This window comes from Cricetulus griseus, chromosome 4 (genome assembly GCF_003668045.3).
Source record: "Cricetulus griseus strain 17A/GY chromosome 4, alternate assembly CriGri-PICRH-1.0, whole genome shotgun sequence".
In the NCBI taxonomy this organism is placed as follows: Eukaryota; Metazoa; Chordata; class Mammalia; order Rodentia; family Cricetidae; genus Cricetulus; species Cricetulus griseus.
This window is the reverse complement of record NC_048597.1, coordinates 92,812,320-92,828,960: the sequence shown is the minus strand read 5'-3', so window position 1 is coordinate 92,828,960 and position 16,641 is coordinate 92,812,320. Positions and strand designations below refer to the sequence as shown.

Sequence of the window (16,641 nt, the reverse complement as noted above, 5' to 3'; positions counted from 1 at the left end):
TCACGCTGTAGGCAAGCCTGTAGGGCATTATCTTAATTAGTAATTGATGGGGGAGGGCTCAGCCCATGGTGGAAGCCAGTGAGCAGCTCCCCTCTGTGGCCTCTGCATCAGCTCTGCCTCCAGGTTCCTGCCCGTTTAAGTTTCTATCCTGACTTTTTTCAATGAGGAACAGTAATATGGAAACATAAGCCAAATGAACCCTCTCCTCACCAGTTTGCTTTGGTCATGGTGTTTCATCACAGCAATAGTAACTGTTACTAAGACAAATTGGTACTAGCACAGTGGGGTATTGTGACAGACCTCATATGGTGTTTTGGGGAGGATTGTGGAAAGACTTTGGGATTTGGGGCTAGAGAAAGCCACTGAGTGTTGAGAGCTCAGCAAGCTGTTCTGTAGGAGCTTGGAAGATGAAAATGTTGACAGCAGGGCAAAAAGAAGATGGAGACCTGGCTTGTGAAGTTTCAGAGTAGGAAGTTCAAAGATTCTATGATGGCCTTTTGCTATTTTGATGAGAGTCTGTGGTTTTAGTCAGCTGGACAAAGAAGAGTCCAGCATCACTAAGGTGACGCCTTCTGGAAAGTGTGTCCTCAGGGCCAGCACACAGAAGCTGTGTTCCAGACGCCACCAAGGGTGTACCTCATGCTGGCAGCTGAACTTACTTGGTAGTGTAAAGGTCACCCAGGTGGTACTGGTTTTGAAGGCCTGAAGGGGTCATGGAGAGCAGCTGAGGCTTATCGCTTTGTGGCGGGTCTAGAGTCCCTGAAGACAGTCCAGGAGAGGCTATTGATGAAAGCACATCCCAGGTATAGCAAAGACCCCAGCACTTTGGAGATGCCAGTTCCATGGGATGACCACCAAGAATAGCAGCAGCTGAGGTGGAGTGGAGCCAGCCAGAGCCTAGAATACAAGTGTGTGCTGCAGAGGGCAGAGCCAGAGAAGTGACCCAAACCCCTTGGAGGAGCCCAGATGATCGTGAGTGAATCACAGACATTGGATGTTGAGTTATTTATTCAGTTTGGAGTTTGATTTTGCTTTGATCAGGTTGTTACTGGTTCTTCCCTCTTGAAGTGAAAACGTGTTTTATTTATTTTTGATGTTACAGGAGCCCATAGTTCAGAGCTCAAAGCTTTAAAAGACTGGATTTTGAAAGACTGGGTATTTTAAAGAGTTTGGATTTTTAAAGACTGGAACTACCAAGATTGATATTGATGTGTCAACTTGGGGAAGAACAAGAAAGGAAAGACCGTGGCTTAATAGTGAAGCGTTTGTCAAGCTGACAGGAAGTGTAAGTGCAAAGCCATCCAGAGAACTCAGACTCATCCATGAGTTTCCCTTCTGCCAGGCAGAGCAGGTGTATGTTCTCCGCTACACAGAACCTAGGTTGTGTCCTAGGGGAAGCCTGGGTTGTTGCTCCAGTTCCAGGCTGGCAGTGCCTGGCCAGGGTAGAGAACTTGTGTCACTGCAGGGTGGCTGGTGGGTTCTGTGTAACAGCTGGAGGTCAACCAGATGTTCACAGGAGGTGCTGGGGCAGCAGTTGAGTCTCAGCACTGAGTCGAGTTGTTGGGCTGGAAGTCTGCTGCTCACATCTTTGGTTTATCTACTCCTTTTAGTCCAGGCCTGTGCAGAGGGTGAGGTAGTGTAGAAGAGAGAGCCCCAGCCGGCAGTGGTGGCATACGCCTTTAATCCCAGCATTCAGGAGGCAGAGGCATCTGGATCTCTGAGTTAGAGACCAGTCTGGTCTACAGAATGAGTTCCAGAACAGCCAGGACTGTAACACAGAGAAACCCTGTCTCAACCCTCCCCATCCCCCCCCCACCGCAAAAAAAAAAAAAAAAAAAAAAAGCCCATGTTTTCATTAGGGAGCCTACCACCCACAGATAGTCTGCAAAGGTTTCATTCTTCTGTTTGCATGCACACTGACTTATGACTTCCTGGGTACTGGGCCAGGTCTGCTCAGCAGCGCTTCCCAGGCTGTCTCATTTAATCACAGAGTCCTTTACTATTGAACTGAATGGTTCTTCGAGGCCACTGCAGCTTCCACATTCGCTCAGCAGAGACTCTGTCCACTTGTGCCAAATTCCCCGAGTCTATTGTCAATGTTTACCTGTGTGTAACAAGCCCTAACTGGCAATGGCTTAAACAGATACATTTTTACACAACAAAAGCCAAAGGATTCATGTTATTATCTATGAAGTGTAGCTTTTGTGGCCTCTTGATTCCAAAACGTTCCTCACGAATCCAGGTGTCACAATCTTGTTCTGGTAGACCCCAGCACTGGTTGCATTTGTCGGTTTTACACACAGAGTGAAAGCCTCCCTCCAAACCATTCCACTTTTGTCGTGGGATATTTAGCTATGTAAAGGTGTGTTACATTTGTTTATGCTGCATTTGTTTAATTATGTAAAGATGTGTTGTTTTGCCTGACTAAGGCACCTGAATGGTCCAATAAAAAGCTGAATGGCTAATAGCTAGGTAGGAGAGGGATAGGCAGGGCTGGCGGGCAGAGAGGATAAGTAGGAGGGAGAAGAGAAGAGAAAGAATGAGGGAGAAAGAGGGAAATGCCCAGGACCAGCCAGCCAGGCATCTGCCAGCCAGACACAGAGTACAGAATGAAAGGCAAAAGATAGGGCTGAGCATTCATCATTGATAATAAGTCTCTGTGTCTTGATTTGGGAGCTGGTTGCCGGTCGAAGAAAGCCTGGCACACGCTTTCCTCTATCCTTGGTCTCGAGTCAACACAGGGTCACATGCAGCTCCTCACTGAGAGACCCCAGCCTCTGGCTTGGGGATGGGGGTTCCTGAGAGTCTGAGTCAGCCCTGTTGTCTCCCCTCTTTACATTTTTTTGGGGAGTAATTTCCCTTTTCACATTAAACAAAGAAAAGACTGAGCCTTGACCATTCCTACTTACCTCTTGAGTGATTATCTTTTTTTTTTAAAAAAATCTTTACATTTTCAGAAATTCAGTACAATTACTTTACAAGAAGCATTTGAAAAAAAAAAAACTTTGTTGTAAACACAAAAGCTGCTCAACTTTTCTTGGTTCAAGAGGAGACCACAATAATAATCAGGTACAGTGAAAACTCAGGGGTATTTTACAGCCGGCAGCCATGGCGGCAAGTGGTGGAGGCAGTGAGTGGAGACGGGGGCAGTTAGTGGTCAGAGTGAGGGCTGTTTTCTGTGTGTTCATTTGGTACTGAGCCAGTGATGGAGAGGCGGGTGTTAGGGTCATCTAGGCACCAGGCAGTTGGTCTCCGACACTTCCAAAGGTCATTGGGCTTCTGGTGACCCTGGAAAGGGTCTGTAACCAGGGTAGGTGTAAGGATTCAGGTATTATGCTGGCCTGCCCCTGTCACCTGGCAGGATGCACTCAAGCAGTATCCTAGTCAGCCTGGGGTTCCATGGTTTTGTGGTCTGCATAAAGGTGCAAAGGACGCCTTTAAGAGACAGACCCCACCCACTTATGATTGATCTCTCTCCCTCTCTTCTCCTACAGTTCCCCTGGGCAGACAGGACTTTTCCTGTCTCCCTCTTCTCTTCTGTCCTCTCTGTGTCTCTTTATCTTTTCTCGTTTCTTCCTCCTCCTCCCCTTTCTAATAAAACTCATTTAAACTCTACCTGGCATGTTTGTCCCCTGCCTTGGTCAACCTTGCCCACCACGGAATACGACAAGGTCTCCCTCTCACTTTATCATAACAACATGGGCTCCCTGGAGAAGGTGTGCTGTAATTAAATCTCTGTAAAAGGCATCCTGGAGTTTAGGCATGTGGAAATTGTACAGGGTAAAGGGCTGTCACACCCATGTGTGAATTTGGGTGTACTCAGTTCTCCACCTCTTCTCCCTCAGGGGAACTTGGAAACCTTCCACAGTGGAGCCATTGGTGCTCTGTGAGATGCGGACTTGGTAAAACCTAGCGGGGACCTTGCTTGTGCGTTGACAGTTCTTGTGCCCATATCAGCCAGTTCCTTCAGACTGTGTTCTTGAGAAGGAATTACCGAGTTACTGGTTCCTATGCCATGTAAAATGTTTCCCTGAAGTTCTGCTGAGAGCACAGCATGCTAACATTCTTCTCTGAAGTCAGTTGTGTTGTGTATTGTTGAGCTGGGCCCCCGGGGTGGAGTTTCATACCATCCTCTCTCTGGCCACACCAGCCCTGCACAGCCTCTGGGCTGGTCCCAGCCAACTCCCTTCTCTCCTGCACTGCCCTGGCCCTTGGAAACCCACTAGTCACATTTCTGATAATAGCCTTTAAGTAGAGCTGGGAAGATTCCTGGGAGGTGAGGTTGGCCAGGCTCCAGTGCCCACCAGCTGTGTTTGTTGGGTCCATTTCTGGGGAGTGACTGCAAACCTTGACCTCCAGCTGGGAAGAGAGTCAGCAGGGAAAGTGGTTCCCTGGGAATCACTGTGCAAACATTCAGGACTAGGAGAGAGGCTCACATCCTCTGACCTAGTCTGCAGGCTCCTGGGCATGATTCCCCAGGAAAACAGTTAGCTTCGGGTATTCACTGTAGTGTTGGTTGTTGTTTTTGACACAGGATTGCTTACTGGCCAGGAACTCCCCAAGTGGGCAGTGCTGGCTGGTCATGGAGTACCAATTATACACTAGCAGTCCAGTCTTTTTGTTTGTTTGTTTTTGGTTCTGAGGATCAAACTCAGGACCTCATGTGTGCAAGGACTTTACTGACTGGGGTGTTTCCGTCCCAGCATCAGTTTTAGTGTACTGTTTCTTGAAGGGCCTAGGGCAGGCTAGGGCTTGGATTGTCAAATGAGGGGCTGTCCTTAGGCATTCGGAGTACCAGGAAATGCTGTATAAGGTGTTGCAACTGAATACACTGGTGACAAATCGTGACATTAAACAATAAAAGAACTAGATCCTGCCATGTGTGTTGCATAAACCTGTCATCTCAGCACTCGAGAGGCTGAGGCAGGAGGATTGCCTTGAATTTAATGCTAACTGGGGCGATAAAATAAGACCCTGTCTCAAAAAGCCAAAGCCAGCCCAACAACTGACAAATTGGTCCCTAGACAGCAAGCATCGTGAACTGGCACTGTCTTGTGTGTGTCAGGCTCCTGTTCACACTGGGAATGCCTACTGGTTCTGGCTGTGTGGCAAAATGACAGTGTGACCTTCGGGTCTCCATGGTAGTGTTTAAGACGGTTACTGTTTCCCTGTGGGCCTATGAAATGGCTCAGCAGGTCAAAGTGTTTGCCCCACAGGCTTGATAACCCAAATCCAATCCCTGGATCCCCTGGTAGAAAGAGGGCCCTGAGCCCTGAAAGTTGTCCTTTCACCACCATGTGAGTACTGTGACCCAGGAGTGTGCACTCTCTCATTCACAAATAATAAAAAAAAAAACAAACTAAACTTGCTGGGCTGGGGTATGCCTCAGCCAGTAGAGTGCTTGCCTAATGTGCTCAAGGCCGCAGGTTTGATCTGTAGCACCGAGTAAACTGGGTGTGATCGCACTGTAGTCAGGGACATCAGGAGCCCACAGTCATCCTTGATTATGTAGTGAATATGAGGTCAGTCATGTGACACCCTGTCTCAAAAAGCAAACAAAAATCCTAAACTTGCTGCTGGTTTGAATAGCATTTTTCACAGTTCTCAAGTGGAACTGGATGAGGCCCTACGAAGAAGCTGGCTGTAGCTGGAAATATTTGCCAGAGCCATGAGAGCAGTCTTGGGGGGCTCGGTGTTTGAGGGTACCCAAGCACACACACCAGGGTCATTAGTTCTATACAGGACGCCAGTAAATGTCTCATTTTTTTCTTCGGGCCACGTGGTGAACAGTCACTCGGAGCCACAGATGGTGGCTCCTGAAAGGCCTCAGTGTCTGGGCTCAATAAAACTTTATTTACAAATCCAGGCAGCGGGCCGGCTTAGCTTCCAAGCAGTAGTTTGCCAACTCCAATCTGGAGAAAAGCAAGAGGGACCAAAGGCTGCTTGATGACTAGGTTCTCCGGTGCCTGTGGTGTCCCAAAATAGCACAAATTGTAGGAAGGAACTGGCCCCAGAGCTTGAAAAGGCGGATGTTTACTTACGGGGGTGGGGATGGATTGTAACACTCTTCAGATGCACAACTGGCCTGGAGATCTGACAGTTTGCACCTATCTTTGAGGGGCTGTGTCGAATAGTCCTGTACCACATATCACCAGGGGCCACTTGTGAACCCTTTGTATAGTTGTCCCTGCCGCTCTTTGGTGGGTATGACTGTAGGCTGAGGGCCCAGAGGAACTGGAGCCAGGGGAGGGGCCAGGGATGGGGCACTTGGGACAGTGAAACCCTGTAGATTAGGATGATGTCTACAGAGAGGGACACAGGACACGCAGCCTGGAGACTCCGCTTCTCCTGCATCTAGGCAGCTGCTCAGTATGGTTTTCATCTGGTGGGTGCCTTTTTATGTTGAGGAGATTCAGAACCCTGTCTGGGATTCAGGAAGCTGGCCTGTGCTGGGGATGTGCCTGCTGCAGTGAGAGGAGTTTGATACAGAGATGGCGAGCCTCCAGCTGAGTCTGAGTGGCAGAACCCACGAAGGGTCCTGGACCCTACCTCTCAGGTCAGAGGCTAGAGGCAGGTGGGACTGGCCCAGGGGCCAGGTCCTGTCTGGAGAGGAGCTGAAAGAGATGGTGTAGGGGGACACAGACCCCAGTGATATCAAATGTCCAGTAAGGGCTGACATATAGGGGGATGAAAGTCTAATGTTGCTAAGAGTCCAGGACAGGGGCACTGGGGAGCCATTGCTTGCAGGAGTGTGGCTCTAACAGTTCCTGCTTAGGATGAGTTTATGATTCCTCAGGTGTTCCAGGGTGCAGGAGCTGTGTGCTTGCAGAAGCGGTACTTTACTTTTTGAATTCTGCTCTGTCCCTGGGCTGGCGGCTGTGGACCATACCCTCTCCCAGCAGTGTGGGTCTCAAGAGGAGCCAAGCATAGTCCATAAAATAAGCCTTCATTCAGTACTCACGAGCTGGTCAATACTTGATATGCAACAAGTTCATGAAGGGAGAACCGGGGAAGCTCAGCTGTGATGTTCGGTGATATTTTAGTGCCCCTCTCCAAGCTTGGCTTGTCTCAAATTCACAATTTCCCTGTCTCAGTCTCCCAAGAGCTGGGATGACAGGTGTGTACCCTCGCACCTGGTGAGTGTGCGTGTGTGCGTGAGTGCCTTGCAGCACTGAGTCTGAAACACGGGGCCTCTCGCTTGCTAGGTGCTCTACCACTGTAGTGTCCTCAGCCCCTGCCCTGTCTGCACAGGAATGGATGACATGAGGCTGCCATTGTGAGGACCAAGGAAAGAATGGACACACTTCAGTGACCTCTGACCCAATGACTGTGCCCAGGCCATCTGGGGTCTATGGTGAACAGACCTGTGTGCCCTGCCTCTTCCCTCAGTGACTGGTTTGCTCAGGGTGGCTTTGCAGACTCGGGGTCTAGGTCATGTTGTGGAAGATGATGAAAAGGTGTGAGTCCTGGCCCATGTCCCTTGCCAGATGGTGGCATTCTCAGGACTTGGGCACTGAGACAGCATAGCAAATGGCTGGTGAGCATCCAGATACATTTGAAGGCGGCATGACACAGCACAGCCTCAGCTGCCACGATGAAGCAAGGCCCCGAGTCTGTGAGCTGAACCTTTATGTTTTGATTTGGAGTGGAAAGCTCCCACAGCCCCAGTTCAAGCCACAGAGTGCTGGACTCTGCAGGGAGGGTTCCACGCACGTACCCAAGAGTGCTTTCTGGTGACTTTTGTCTCATTTCCTGCCCTGCGTTGTTGCTAGATGATTCCTCCAACCAGTGGTTTCCTCCACACACAGCAGTAGGGAGTGGGAATGTGAAGTTGGCCAGTGGATTCAGAGAGACCAAAGCATGTGTCCCCAGGTTCAGCTATAACTGAGGGTCTGTTAGGTTGATTCCTGCTCTCCTGGTGCAGCCAGCCTCCCGACTCCCAGAGGATCTCTGCCTGCAAACCATGATTTCAGTGATCGTGTATGAACCAGGGACTGGGAGAGAGAGCCCTTACTTAGCATGCATAAGACCCTGAGTTCAATCCTCTGTTCTGCGAAATCAACCAGCCAGACAGTTAATACACACACACACACACACACAGAGAGAGAGAGAGAGAGAGAGAGAGAGAGAGAGAGAGAGACTTGTTTAGACTCAGTTTCCTTCCTTTTCCTAAGTGCCTCTTTACTCATGGTGTGTCAATTCTACACATATACACAGTGAGTGAGGCCACCCCAGGAATAAATAGCAGCCAGTTCAGTGCTAGTGGGCTTCTGCTGTGTTCTGGAAGAGACTTCGATCTCAAATTGGGCATAGCATATGCGATGCGTTCGAAGCTGAGTTTAAAAGCGTCTAAATGGGCTCCTTGCCATTTGCAGCAGGTTCTGTGAAAAGCAGAGAATCCTGGGCTTCTAAGGTTGGGTGTGATTATTTAGGTGCCCCCTTCTATGGTTTCAGAACTTCTTTGGCTCATGGATCTCTTCACCAAGTCATTGATTCCTTGGTGTAAGTCTGTATGTGAATTGGAGACTATGAACCAACATGCTTGCTTTCTGCTTTCACCCATATCCTTGTTGGCATCTGTGTCAGGCCTCTGGGGCTGGCTTAGGGATACCCCAGTGGCTGACATTTTTGCACCATTGGTTGCCCTGGTGACATTGCCTCTATTTAAACCATAAAGAGGCACATCTGTCTACGTGTGCATTGTCATGCTGGCACAGCTATAAAATGACTGTGGCCACTGTAGGTGGATGGCCACTGGAGGGAGGGTGCCCATGGGTCACCCAGTCTGACAATGGGGCTATGATTAGTTGGTGAATATTCAGGTGAGCACTGTGACTCTGAGTCCCCAACTGCTGCAGGAACCCAGGTTGGGACTTAGCCATCCTCTTAGAATAGTGGGGATCAGGGTCAGAAGACTCTCTCCTTTCATTTATCCAATGACTATCCACTACGTGCTGTTTTGTGATCAGCCATTGTGCAGGGGATGGGGTGCCCTGTGAGCTTGCTACTCAATGTAGAGCCAGGATCATGTCCTAGTCAAGTCCCGTGGACTTCCTGTTGTCCTTGGTGCTCTGTAAGCATCCATGTGAGGCCAGGCTTGTCTGAATTCGGCCCAAGGGTTGGGCCCAAGGTGTGCATCTGTGTGTGAGCAAGAGGCATAGTCCAAAGATACAGCCCAGTACATGCAAAGGTCCTGAGGAGACTTGAGAGCTTCCAGGGGCTTCAGTGTGTAGATGTGATGATTAGTATAGAGACAGTCAGCCGAAACCTTTTGGTCTGGTTTGGTTTTGAGAAAGGGTCTCGTTTAGCCTGGCTGGTCTTACATTCCTGATCCTTTTGTCTCCACCTCCCCATGCATGTGCCACCGTGCATGGCTGCAGATGCCTCAAGTGCCAGCAGCTGCAGGTTGAGAACACCAGTCACAAGGCACCAGTCTCTGGGCTGTGGAATACCCCCCAGCCCTCTTCATAGGCTCCCCATCCCATTATAGACCACTGCTCTCCATGTGCAGTGTTACAGCTGCTTGTGTATGCATGAATGTGTCAGTGTGTATGTGTGTGGAGGTGTATGAGTACATTTATGAGTATGTGTGTTCATTACTGAGTGTGTGAGTGTGTGTTCATGCATATGTGTGTATGACTGTGTCCGTGTGTGGGTGTGGGTATAGGGGTGTATGAGTACAAGTGTGAGTATATGTGTTTATTAGTGAGTGTGTGTGCATGGGTGTATGGGTCTGTGTTCATGCATGAGTGTGTATTCATGCATGTGTGTGCATGAGTGTGTCACACACAAAGGTTGGAGGGGGTCTCTAGTTCATATTCCTGCACACAGTAGGTGCTCAGTAAATATGTGTCTGGGGAGGGAGGAGGGTAGGCATATACTGAGCACCTGCATGGACCCTGCATGCTGTGCATGAATATAGAAAGGAGTGCGAGTCTGAGAGCTGGAGGAGACGCCAGCGGATGCAGTTGGAACCCGAAAGCGTTTGCACCGTCTGTGCGGAAGGAACTCCGGAACCAAGCTGTCTTTCTGTGTCTCCCCAGCCCTGCAGAGACAGCCTGTGGGCACAGCCTTCTTCTCCCTGCCGCTTCTGCCATGGGCATGAGTGGACGGCCCATTCATCATGAACTGTGACCCCGCTGGCATTCCCAGGTGGTCCTGTGTCCTTCCCTCAGGACTTGACAGCCTAGGTAAGTGGGTGCTGAGCTGGGGGCTGGGTGTTGGGAAGGTGAGGTTGCTGGGGAATTTTCCGTCTGTCCTTTGTGCACTGTCAGTGTCCCAAGTCCTGGCTGGGTGTGAGTTGTAGAATGGGCTTTGAGAGCCCACCGAGACTCTAAAGTGAGCGTCCCTGGTTTGGAGTGGGAATGAGACTTTAGGGCATGCCTGGGGACTGTTCATATTGAAAACGGCAGACTCTTAGGTCTCCCAAATCTCCATTCTGCTCCCAGCTGAGTGGAGACCATATTCTCAGTGGAATCTGTTAGTCCATGGGGTGTGTAATGAGGAGAAAAATGCCAAATCTGTCTGCTTTCATTCCCTGCAGTGAAGGAGCCACACAAGGCCTGGGAGGTCCTTGGTTAATCAGGACACTGTCTCCCTTCTGATCACCTGGAGAAGCTGGGCCATATCTGGGGTAGTTAGGAAGGGCCGGCTATCATAGCCGAAGCAGGGAGGGTCAAGAGCAGGGAGACTCTTAGGATTCTTTGAGGATTAGAGACAAGCTAGAAAAGCTGTATTTTACAGAGGCAGGGCTGAAACTCAACAGTGTGGCTCTCACCTGTAATCACAGCACCTGGTGGGTGGAGGGAGGACACTGGGGAGCTCAGGGTCAATCTTGGCTAGGTAGCGAATTCGAGGTCAGCCAAACAACAACAAAAAAGACCAGGCATAATGGGCCAGGACGGGAGGCCTGGTTCTAGCTGAGTGAAACCAATTGGGGACTTCTCTGGGCCTATTTTCTTCTACCATCCCCACCTCTCTGAGCTGCTGGAGGATTCAGGTGCTCCTGCCTGAGGGCAGATCTCAAAGCTGAGCAAGTCAGGCTAGTGGCATCCAGGCCACTGGGAAGTGAGACCCTGCCTGCAGGGAGGATGTGGTACATGGGTAGAGTAGCAGATGCACTTGGCGTTGCTAGGCCTCTCAACAATAAGCCCTCATCCTAGCCACGACTCTAAGGGGCTGGGTCTGGTGCAGCATGGAGAATGTGCAGCATGCATGAAGCCCTGGGTTCAGTTCTCACCACTGCAAAACCAACAACCAAAACAAACAAGGAAGCCGGCATAAACAGTTGTTCAACAGCAAAACCAATAGCAAACAGAAAACAGTCGGTTGAGTGAAAATAAAACAAAACAAAACTCCCAAGGACTTTGTTTTTTATTAGCACTTGGGGAGATGGGGAGAGGCAGCTGGCAGGGTTCCGTGGCCCCTCACTATCAGAATTTCCAGAGCCTCCTGCTTTGCGTGGCTGTGTGAGTCGAGGATGGTTATTTACTCTCTCTCTGCTGGGTAATCATCCTGGGTTTGCTGGAGCTGCCTCCAGACTGGCTGAGCCAGGTAAGGCCTCAGACCACAGGGCTTTGCCTGACTTCTCTGAACAGAAGGTCACTGTCTGTGCCTTTCCAGGGCCCAGCAGGATGGCTGTGCATCTGGAGCTTGCCCGGTGAGATTAGGATCTGGGGCTCTGGGGCTAAGGTCTCTGGGTCTCATTACCCCAGACCCTCACTCTGAGTCCTACAAATACGCTTTGCTAAATTTACTGTTTAAAATTTTTTTTTAAGCAGTTGCTTCCTCGTTTCTGGTGTGCTTAATCCTCATGGAGCTACATCCGTAACCATGGTGACGAGGGTCGAAGTTGGCTCTATCGCATCCCTGAGGGCGGGGCCGGGCCTTGGTGACATCAGCAGGGAGGAAGCCCTGAAGAGGACCTACTTTTGCCAGACTGGGGACGTCCCTGGGGCTCCCTCCACTAGGCTCCTAAGAGCTAAAAGCCCCCTACGGACCCACCTGTTCCCTCTGCCCATTGCTCCTAAACCTTTTCTTAAGGAGCAGGTCCTTGAGAAGAAGGCTCCTGGTACCACCCAGTCCTGTCCTTCAGCTGAGACCGACAAGAAGGAGGCCAAAGAGGTCCTGGCCAGAAGGATGCCGAGCTTAGCTGGTCAGGAGGCAGACAGTGGGGAGACCCTGCAGAATGGCCCGTCTGTACCTAACAAGGCCACGTTCCTGAGGTCTGGCCCCAGTACCATGGGCTTCTTTGAAACGACCAAAGCTGGACCCAGCCTGGGCAAAGGAACCAGTGAGAGGAGCCTGGAGTCTAGCTCCCGAGCAGCCCAGGTATCTCCCTTAAGTGCCAGGCCTGAGGTGGCTGCCAAGCCTGCCCTCCCTACTCGAAAGCCCCCAGTGACTCTGCCCCGACCAACCTCCCTGTCACAGGATGCTGGGTCTGCTGTATCCCAGGAGGAGGCAGGCCGAGCCCAACCTTTGCCAAAGGCCCACAGTGTGGAGGACCCCGCTGGCCAGGCTCCAGAGGCCAAGCCTCACCCCAAGAGACGGCCCATGTCAGCAGTGTTCAGCGACTACCTGCAGCCCCCCAAACCAGGCCCAGGTGGAGTGGCAGTCATGGGCAAAGTTCCCCCTACACCTCCGGAGAAGACATGGGTGAGGAAACCCAGGCCTCTGTCTATGGACCTGACGGCTGCGTTTGAGAGCAGAGAGACGTTGCTGAGGAAGGTGGCCGGTGAGCAGACTGTAACAGAGCCCCAGGGCCCAGAGAGGACCAGCATGGAGCGCAGGGCTGATGTAGAGGGTCCTGCCTGCATGAACACCACCCCTCAGGACCCAGATTCAGACTTCCAGGAGGTGGCCAAGAGGCTCCATGCACGGAGGGAGAAGGTTCTTCTTAAGCAGACAGATACAAACAGTCCCAGGACTCCAAGGGCCAGGGTCATCCCTGGAGATGATCAGAGTCTCCAGGTTGAGGAAAAGCCAGATCAGCAGTCAGAGAAGGTGCTGGAGCCCCCTTTGCTCAGGCCAGGAAGAGGCCTGGGGCTGGCCCAGGTCAAGGGTGGAGTGTCTGACCAGGAGGCTCCTGCAGGGATGGAGAGGAAGTCTGCCAGGAGCATCAGGAAGCGCCTCAGCCTGTTTGAGGAAGGCAGTGCTGCAGCCTTGGCAGTGGTGTCCGAGCCCTCGCCTGTGACCCCGGAGTCCCAGTCCACAATGCCAGAGCCTGAGAGAGCTGGTGTGAATGTTCAGGCTCTGATCAAAGGCTGGACTGTGGAGAGGGCAGGGACGAAGCCGGAGGTCAGGAGAAGGGCATCACAGGGGCAGTCGTTGCCTGCAGATTTGACCAAACCGTAAGTGGACACATTCCAGAACCTCGCTCAGCCTCAGGCTGCCTCGATACCCACTGACGAGCCCAAGGCTAGCCCAATAACTACATACAAGCTCAAGGCTAGCCCAACACCCACACACCTATTCCACCACTGCCCTGAGGGGAGGTGAGAATGGTAATGATTGCTCTCAGACAGAGGTGAGAAGAGGGTCTGGACATCCCTAGCGCTGGGCTCAGTTGGTACTCACCATGGGGGCACAGTGGGAAATGAGGTGAGAAGGTGAGGTGCTGTAGTGAAGCTGGATCAGTTCCAGCTCAGCCTGGTTCCGTGGCTAAGCTGTCCCCAGGGTCAGACTGCCTTTTAGATTAGAGGAGCAGGGATAGCGTGTGTCTCAGTGACAGAGTACCCACTCAGCATATGCAAGGCTCTGGGTTATATCCCTAGCATCTCCCTCTCTCTGTCTGTCTGTCTGTCTGTCTGTCTGTCTGTCTGTCTGTCTCTCTCTCTCTCTCACACACACACACACACACACCCACACACACACTCCCTCTCTCATTCTCTCTCTCACTGGTTTATATGTTGGGAGATTTTTGGAAGAGATATTCACAAGTTCTCTTTCTCTCTCACACACGCTCTTCATCTCTCTCTTTCTCTCTCTCTCTCACATATACACACACACTTTCTCTCTCTCTGTCTCACACACACATACACACATATAGAGATTAGGCCTCAACATCCATGAATATATTGAAAAATAAAGCCAACATCCTAGATGACCAGGGCCACTGTCTAATGTAGCCCAGGCTGTCTCAAATTCTCTAGGTAGCTTAGGATAACCTTGAACTCCATGTCCTCTTGATTCTGCCTCCATAGATCTGGGACTAGAACCAAAATTCCACCAGGACCTTCCATCAGATAAGAGAGAAACTCTGAAGGGATGTGGGCAGTGTCCTCACAGAGGAGCCCTCAGCCTGGTAGCCCTCAGTGCACAGAGTCATCAACTGAGGTCATTGCCAACACTTAGAGTACCACACAACACCTCCCACACCTCCAGCCTTGTTGTTTTCCACTGTGGCCGAAGCAGGGAGATGTTACAAGGCGGGATCCACCCTCCTCAGTACTCTACATGCTTCCACGAGGGTGAACTCAAGGCCCTGGTAGCTGGTGCAGCCAGGGACCAACGTGAATTCTTTGGGTCCAGGGAATGAAACCCAAGTCATCAGACTTGGCAACAAATGCCTTTACCCCCTGAGCCATCTCACAACACGCCTCAGGGGGTGCTGGTTCACTGGTTTATATGTTAGGAGATTTTTGGAAGAGATATTCCCAAACTGAAACAGCAGAGATCTCACTGTGCTATCCTGGTGCCTGGGAGGAGCCACGTGATTATGTGACATGGAAGATGAGGAAGCTGGGTCTCTGAGATTAGGAACGCTCATGGCCTCCCTCCCAGCAGTGTGGATTGCCTGGTGGGGATCAGGCTCAGATGTTTTGGAACTCCTCCACCCTTTTCCTTTCCTTTAGTCTTTCCTTTTCTTTCTCTTTATTCTCAAGTCCCCAGCTCTGAACCCTAAACACTGTATAGACAAGTCATGCCTCATGTTCAGGCATGTGCTACACAGAGCATGATAGGGATGAAAAGATTCGAACCTCCTCTTCCTTCCCTTTTATAAGTAGGGAAACTGAGGCCCAGAGAGGCAGAAGCAAACCTGTGTCCACACTTGACATGAGGACCCACCGCCCCCGGGTCCCAGGTCTCGTGGCTGCTCCTGGGTGGTGGGTGAATGTTGTGCCCACAGTTGCTAAGAACCATTAATTATCCCGCCTGGGGCTCCTTCAGCCTTCCCTAAACGCCTTCACAAAGTTATTAGGGTATGGCTTGCCTCTTATGTCTGCCCTATAAAAAAGGGTGGTAGGCGTTAATTATCCCTGCTTTATAGATGAGGAAATAGAGGCTCAAGTGAGGCCACAGGCCACTGGGGCTCCCACAAGGAGGGAGTGGAGCTGGGAGCAGCACCTAGGCACCTGCTGCTTCTCCCCGGTGGTGGGCTCTTTCTACCAAGACATGCTCTGCCTGAGGTACACCCTTCCCAGCAGGTCCCCGTGCCTTCTGTGACTATAAATGACACGACCTTTCTCAAAGCCTTCCTGGGACCCAAGCCGAGGGCAATGTAGGCTTTGGGGAGTCAAGGCTTGTCATTCTGCTGTGTGTAACTCCCATCTTTGTCACAGGTTCTCACGGTCACCTTCAAGCAATGAGGTCGGGTTTGAGAAATGTGCTGTGTTCAGTGGTGAGCTCCCTGGGGAGAGGAGAGAAAAGGTAAGTGTGCCCTTCACCATCTAGGAGAAGCTAGTGACCTGCCAGGTCCGGGCACAGAGCATCAGAATCTTGTCATCCCTGCCGCTGGCATATTAGAGTCCCTGACACCATGGGCTATGATTTCTTGCTTCCCTGGGAGCTGAAGGCTGTGCACAGAAGTGGCTGTCGGGTATTTATTTATTTATTTATTTATTTATTTATTTATTTATTTTTTCTATGCAAAAATTAGAACACCCGTTTTTAAGTGGCTTTATTCAAGCCCCTGGGAGGCAGAGGCAGGCAGATCTCTGTGCGTTTGAGACCAGCCAGGGTGGTCTCAAAAACACAAAAACTTGGGAGAAACTTTGCCTGGTTCCCTCTTTGAGATCTTCCCCTTGGCTCACCACCCCATAACAGAATCGGTTCAGACGCCGGGCCGTGGTGGCGCATGCCTTTAATCCCAGCACTTGGGAGGCAGAGGCAGGCGGATCTCTGTGAGTTCGAGACCAGCCTGGTCTACAAGAGCTAGTTCCAGGACAGCCTCCAAAGCCACAGAGAAACCCTGACTCAAAAAAACCCAAACCCAAATAAACAAACAGAAGTGGTTCAGGTGCCAAAAGCCATTTCTCTGTGCTCTGGCTCATAGGAAAAAGCTCCCAGTCAGGTGCTCATGTAACTGGTTTGTGATTGACACTCTCTCTGGTCTTACTATTTTATTTCCTTTTGACACATCTTTGCTGAGGTGCAGTTGATAGTCATAAAGAACACAGACTTAAAGTGCCCAAGTGGCCGAGCTTCCACCCTCGTCTTCCCATGCAGCGTTGCCACACAAGGGTGGTGAACATCTATACTGCACCCAGACACCACCCCTGCCTCTCTGATGCCTCCAGCCTTCCTTCCCCCAAGCAGCCTACCTCAGCTTTCTCTCCGTAGAGACTGGTTTCCACCTCTTAGATTTTCAGACCAATTGAGCTAGCCACAGTCATGGGCTTGTTTACTCCGCCCTTATCTCTT

General features: G+C 50.9%; 1 protein-coding gene across 1 annotated transcript in view; it reads left to right on the top strand.

The window, feature by feature from the left end:
- Nucleotides 1-11,832: 11,832 nt before the first annotated feature.
- Nucleotides 11,833-16,641, top strand: part of Kiaa1671 (KIAA1671 ortholog) — a 91,269-nt gene continuing 86,460 nt past the window's right edge. The window contains exons 1-2 of the mRNA XM_035443494.1: nt 11,833-13,349; nt 15,561-15,648. Of these exons, the coding sequence (XP_035299385.1) occupies nt 11,833-13,349; nt 15,561-15,648 (1,605 nt within the window). The remainder of the gene's footprint in view (nt 13,350-15,560; nt 15,649-16,641) is intronic.